Source organism: Berghia stephanieae, chromosome 10 (genome assembly GCF_034508935.2).
Source record: "Berghia stephanieae isolate SIO BIC M18660-M18661 chromosome 10, UCSD_Bste_1.3, whole genome shotgun sequence".
NCBI classification, from domain to species: Eukaryota; Metazoa; Mollusca; class Gastropoda; order Nudibranchia; family Aeolidiidae; genus Berghia; species Berghia stephanieae.
In genome coordinates, this window is record NC_088369.1 from 46,391,198 (window position 1) to 46,397,811 (window position 6,614).

Sequence of the window (6,614 nt, forward strand, 5' to 3'; positions counted from 1 at the left end):
CATCATCATCATCATCATCATCATCATCATCATCATATTATTATTATTATTATTATTATTATTATTATTATTATCATTATTATTATTATTATTATTATTATTATTATTATTATTATTATATTATTATTATTATTATTATTATTATTATTATTATTATTATTATTATTATCATCATTATTATTATTATTATTATATTTGTTCATCTTTTTAAAGATGTTTCTTATCCAATCCTATGTTCCATTTTATTCTTTCTGACGGTAGACACCGATCACTAACACCATGTCCCAGATCCACGCCTCCAAGTCCAAGCCCACTTTGAAAGAGGATGACATGAGGAGCGGCAGCCACCGTGAATCGAGTCCATCCCCTGGATACGAGAATAGCAACGACAGGAGCCCCCATTGCGGCGTTAAATGTAGGGAAGCCACAGCACAGCAGACGCTGATGTTTCAGGGTTGTTTGGTCCATTCGACGCAGGAGGCGGAAATGGAAATTATGGAAGATACCGTCATTGGGATTAGGGAGGGAAAGGTGAGACCATCTGGCCTACAGATTTTCGAATTGATGAAGTTGACGTTACTCAATCATTGCTATTGTTTGTATGTAAATCATATAAAGTATTAGGTACAGGGCCAGGACTGGTGAGCTCCCATAGTGGGCAGGAAAGTCTATGTTGTGTCATTGCTATTGTTTGTATATAAATCATATAAAGTATTAGGTACAAGGCCAGGACTGGTGAGCCCCCATAGTGGGCAGGAAAGTCTATGTTATGTCATTGCTATTGTTTGTATGTAAATCATATAAAGTATTAGGTACAGGGCCAGGACTGGTGAGCTCCCATAGTGGGCAGGAAAGTCTATGTTATGTCATTGCTATTGTTTGTATGTAAATCATATAAAGTATTAGGTACAGGGCCAGGACTGGTGAGCCCCCATAGTGGGCAGGAAAGTCTATGTTATGTCATTGCTATTGTTTGTATGTAAATCATATAAAGTATTAGGTACAGGGCCAGGACTGGTGAGCTCCCATAGTGGGCAGGAAAGTCTATGTTGTGTTGTATATACGCATATTGTATTTAATATCTAAATACATCATTTAACCTTTACCAGTTTATAAAGTATCTTCATAATCATTTGATTATAATTTATATTTGACAAGAATTTTACTATAAGTATACTCGACACAGAGTCACCATAATCTATCCGCTTGTTGTTCCAATGTACTTTTTCAGACTTTTAATATTATTTGCCAATTTTATGTAATGTATCAACATTTGATATATATTTTATATATCACAGAATTGCTTTGTGATACAGAATTATAATTGCCATACAAGGATCAATAAAGTATATCTTATCTTATCTTATCTTATCATATATTATCTTATATTGATTTGCAAGCTCATGAGTGTTCCTCTCAGTGAGGCCCTGTGTCAGGATGAGACTTGTAGGTGATCTCAAACAAAGTACACTGATGTCATGCTCTTGGAATTGACATCTCCTCCCCATTGGAATCATTCATTATGTCTTACTTTCTTCCGTACCCATGAATTCTAAATCTAGAAGTTTTCTTTAACTACGCATTAAAATAAAATACTGAAATCATCTGACCGCCAGTTGCAATGTATCAGACATGCGCATACACACAAAAACACACATACAGACACACATTATGGATATTAGTGAACTTAAAGGTTTATATTCTGATTGAGCAGATATAGTGAGAACTAATCATATAACTAGACGTTTAACCTTTTCCTTACCAGCCATTTTCGGAATTTTCCCCAAAATTTCACACCCACCCAGCACAAAATCGTTTTTTCTTACTCAAGCAGAAAATCAACAAATACATTCTATACATAATATTGATCAGCAAGATGAACTCTACAACACAGTGTCACGTTTTTATAGCTGTAATAAAACATTTGTCTTTAAATACTGTGATTTACAAATGGGATCTGAATGATGTAAGTGCTAGTTGGATCGTAATGAACGTGACGATTTCCTGTGGTTGGTGACTAGAGGCTCGTGTTTCTTTTGTTGTTTTGGTTTTGTTTTGTTTTTGCTTGTTTTTTTTTCCTTCTCTTTTCCATTAATCTATTTTTGGTAACTTTTTGTTCATTTGTATTTTTCTGAGGGCGGAGCTGGGGTTCTGAAGGGCTCAAAAACAGTTGAGGTTTAAACCTAAAATATCCCACTGATATTATTTGGTATTCACATCTTAACATTTGCCCCCCCCCCCTCCACGTCTCTCTCTCTCTCTCTCTCTGTATCTCTCTTTCTCTCTCTCTGTCTGTCTCTCTGTCTTTCTCTGTCTGTCTCTCTCTCTCTCTGTCTCTCTCTCTCTGTCTGTCTGCCCTCTCTCTCTCTCTCTCTCTCTCTCTCTCTCTCTCTCTCTCTCTCTCCCTGTATGTATCTAATCTCAGCTTTTAAAACTCGTAGCCTGGTACTTCCCTTAGGCATTCAATATTATATAAGGGGATCACCAAAAGAAAGTGAACAATTAGTTGTGGTTATTAGTGCTCACGGAAATGAATGATCTCATTTGTTTTACCAATGAATACAACTAACTGTTCACTTACTTTTGCTGATGGCTGCCTTTTATTTTTAGGGCAGTGTTAGACAATGAGATTACGAAGGTCAGCATCTATCCATCCACAGATTACGAAGGTCAGTATCTATCCATCCACAGATTACGAAGGTCAGTATCTATCCATCCACAGATTACGAAGGTCAGTATCTATCCATCCGCAGATTACGAAGGTCAGTATCTATCCATCCACAGATTACGAAGGTCAGTATCTATCCATCCACAGATTACGAAGGTCAGTATCTATCCATCCACAGATTACGAAGGTCAGTTCTATCCATCCACAGATTGTGTTCGTGGAACCTTCTAGAAAAATACCTGACCTGATTGAAGAGTTCCGCATGTCGCCAGATTGCCTCGTCCAGATGACGGACAGGTCAGTAATTTCAGTTTTCTTTGTTTAAAATTTTGCTTTAAAGAATTGCGCTTTTATATAGCGCAATTTCCACTGAACGTGCTCAAAGCGGGTTCCTGACCAACAGCAACACGTAACCTGAAGAACGAGACATGACGCCTGTTAGGCGATATTGCATTTTTTTTCTGAGAGACAAAGCTGTTAGCAGCCAGGTTACTCATTTTACACCTTATTACGATGAAAGAATGTGAGTAAAAAGCCTTTTCCAAGGACTTAACTGTGCGCCGGGCTCGAACCCAGGACTACCGATTCGAACGCGAGTGTCGTACCACAAGACCACATAGCCATTTGTTACTGAGCGGCTATGTGGTCTTGTGGTATGACACTCGCTTTTGGATCGGAAGGTCCTGGGTTGTAGTCTCGCACTCAGCACATAGTTGAATCATTGGAAAAGGCTCTTTACTCAATTCTCTCACCGTACTCATGTGTATAATGAGTACCTTGTCGTTAACAGCGTTGTCTTTGTCCGAAAATTGTAATATTGCCTAACAGGCATCATGTCCCGTCCTACATGCTAAATGTTGCTGTTGACCAGGGACCCCTTGTAAAGCGCTTTGAGCACATTTAGTGTATATTGCGCTATATAAACCTCAATTAAATTTTGTTACTATGAGAAGACCAAAAATGAGCCCCTCTAACGGAGTCCCCCGACCTCCCAAGTGGTCCACAAGTCAGTTGTGTCTTCAATCCCCTATTAATACTATGCGCTTAGGCAAAATTCTCACAGAATTCGCCAGCCGGATATCACCTACCAACACACAAACGTATGAGTAACCTTAAACGTTTATATTCTGATTGATACAATTTAGTGAGAAATACTCAAAAAAAATCCTGCAAAAACAATAACAAGGAGATCAGTGAGGTCAATTGTGTTCTATCTATAGATAGTAAGCGCTTGGCTAAGAAGTTCACAACATTGCCAACCGGAAGTATAGCGGACCAAAACACAAAGCTGTGTGTAACCATGAACGTTTATAGTCTGGTTAATATTGTTTAGTGAGAATTACTCATAAACGCGGATGGCAAAAAACAATAACAAAGACCGTAGTGACGTCAATGTCGAACTATCTATACCATCTGTATTCCGACTTACATTCGGTCGTAGCTTAGGAACGAGATTACTTGGTCTGTCATGGCCCTGGCTGGAGTTCCTTGCTGGGAGGGATACAGTCAAATGTACCATATTAGTTTTGAGAGACCATATTTTTCCCTTGTAAATCATCTCTCTATTCTGTAGTGTAATATTACTTTTGGTTTGTATCTCGTCTTTTTTTGTAAGAATTTACGTGCATTCATTCCTCTTGGTGGGATCCTGTGCGTGCGTCTGGATAAGATTTTTGGTGACCCAATCCAATCCAATCCAATCCAATCCAATCCAATCCAATCCAATCCAATCCAATCCAACCCAACCACAACTCCAACCAATCCAACCCAACCCATCCAATCCAACCCAACCAATCCAATCCAATCCAATCCAACCCAATCCAACCAATCCATCAACCACCAACCAATCCAATCCCAACCAACCCATCCAACCAACCAATCCAATCCAACCAACCCAATCCCAACCCAATCCCAACCCAATCCAATCCAACATCCAACCCAACCACCAACCATCCAACCCAATCCAACAACCCAATCCAACCAATCCAACCCAATCCAACCAATCCAATCACCAACACCAACCCAACCAACTCCAACCCAATCCAACCAATCCAATCCAATCCCAACCCAATCCAATCCACCAACCAATCCAACCACCAATCCAACCCAATCACCAATCCAATCCAATCCAACCAACCCAATCCAATCCAACCCAATCCAATCCAATCCAACCAACCATCCAATCCAACCCAATCCAATCCAATCCAATCCAATCCAATCCAACCCAATCAACCCAATCCAATCCACCAACCACCCAACCCAATCCACAACCCAACCAATCCAATCCAATCCAATCCAATCCAATCCAATCCAACCCAATCCAATCCAATCCAATCCAACAATCCAACCAATCCAATCCAATACCCAATCCAACCAACCCAATCCATCTCAATCCAACCCAATCCAACCCAATCACATCCAACCCAACCCAATCACCAACCCAACCCAACCCAACCACCAACCAATCCAACCAACCCAACCCAATCCAACCCAACCCAACCCAACCCAATCCAACCCAACCCAACCCAATCCAACCCAATCCAATCCAATCCAACACAACCTAGTCCAATTCATCCAATCCAATCCAACCCAACCCAATCCAATCCAATCCAAAATAGTTGTATCTTCATGCGATGAAGACTGGCGAAAATAAATGTGATAGAAATATCACACGGTAACTTGGGATGGAATCCGTCAATAAATGACGTCATGAATAAATAGATAAATAAATGAATAACTAAAAACAATTCTCGGTGTAAATAATAGATTTGAAGTGAGAGTGATTTGCTTTTACAGATAGAATGAGTCCCATTCCATGAACCAGAAAGAGCTAAAACATTGTGGATTATAGTCATAGTCATTCAGAGCCATTGGGCTCAATGAGCCGGAGATTATCTCGGTGTCTATAGCGTGAAACGGACAATAGTAACTTCTTGCTATCCTTTGGATAGGACGCTAGTCTATCGCAAAGTACTTTCCGCCAACTCTAACAGACTCTTCACTGCTGGGTGGACAGGTGGGGGGGGGGGGGGGGGTTAGAAAAAATCTCGACTACACCCGGGATCGATCTTGGTCCATTTGCGTGTGAAGCGAGTGCTCTACCAACTGAACTATCGGGACCCCCTTTGATTATAGTTATTGTGGTTTTTAATCGACGATAATAACGTTTTGAGACGAGGGGTCACGAATGTCTAATAATTTTTTTGAAATATTCACGACATGGCGATCACTGACCTTTCTGGTCTTTTTGTTTTCCCCAGTCAATTCTTGATGCCTGGGTTCGTGGACTGTCATGCGCATGCGTCCCAGTATTCGTTCCTTGGTACAGGCACTGACCTAGAACTGATGGGCTGGCTTAACAAGTACACATTTCCGGCAGAGAGGAGGTTGACCCATGAACCCGATCATGGTCTGGAACTGTACACGAAATGCGTGGTAAGGCAGATGGGGTTGGATGAATACATAAATAGATTGATGGATGGGTGAATAGATAGATAGATAGATGGATAGATAGATAGATAGATAGATGGATGGGTGAATAGATAGATAGATAGATAGGATAGATAGATACATAGATAGATAGATAGATAGATAGATAGATAGATAGATAGATATAGATAGATAGATAGATGTAGATAGATAGATAGATAGATAGATAGATGGGCGATAGATAGATAGATGGATAGATAGATAGAATAGATAGATAGATAAGATAGAAGATAGATAGATAGATAGATAGATAGATAGATAGATAGATAATAGATAGATAGATAGATGGGGAATAGATAGATAGATAGATAGATAGATAATAGATAGATAGATAGATAGATAGATAGATAGAAGATAGATAGATAGATAGATGGATGGTGATAGATAGATAGATAAATAGATAGATAGATAGATAGATAGATAATAGATAGATAGATAGATAGATAGATAGATAGAT

At 39.4% G+C, this 6,614-nt stretch overlaps 1 protein-coding gene across 1 annotated transcript in view; it reads left to right on the forward strand.

Moving 5' to 3' along the window:
• Nucleotides 1-6,614, forward strand: part of LOC144980684 (uncharacterized) — a 66,401-nt gene that overhangs the window by 24,471 nt on the left and 35,316 nt on the right. Inside the window, exons 2-4 of the mRNA XM_078928363.1 lie at nt 262-531; nt 2,877-2,965; nt 5,929-6,103. Coding sequence (XP_078784489.1) covers nt 280-531; nt 2,877-2,965; nt 5,929-6,103 — 516 coding nt within the window. The 5' untranslated portion in view covers nt 262-279. The remainder of the gene's footprint in view (nt 1-261; nt 532-2,876; nt 2,966-5,928; nt 6,104-6,614) is intronic.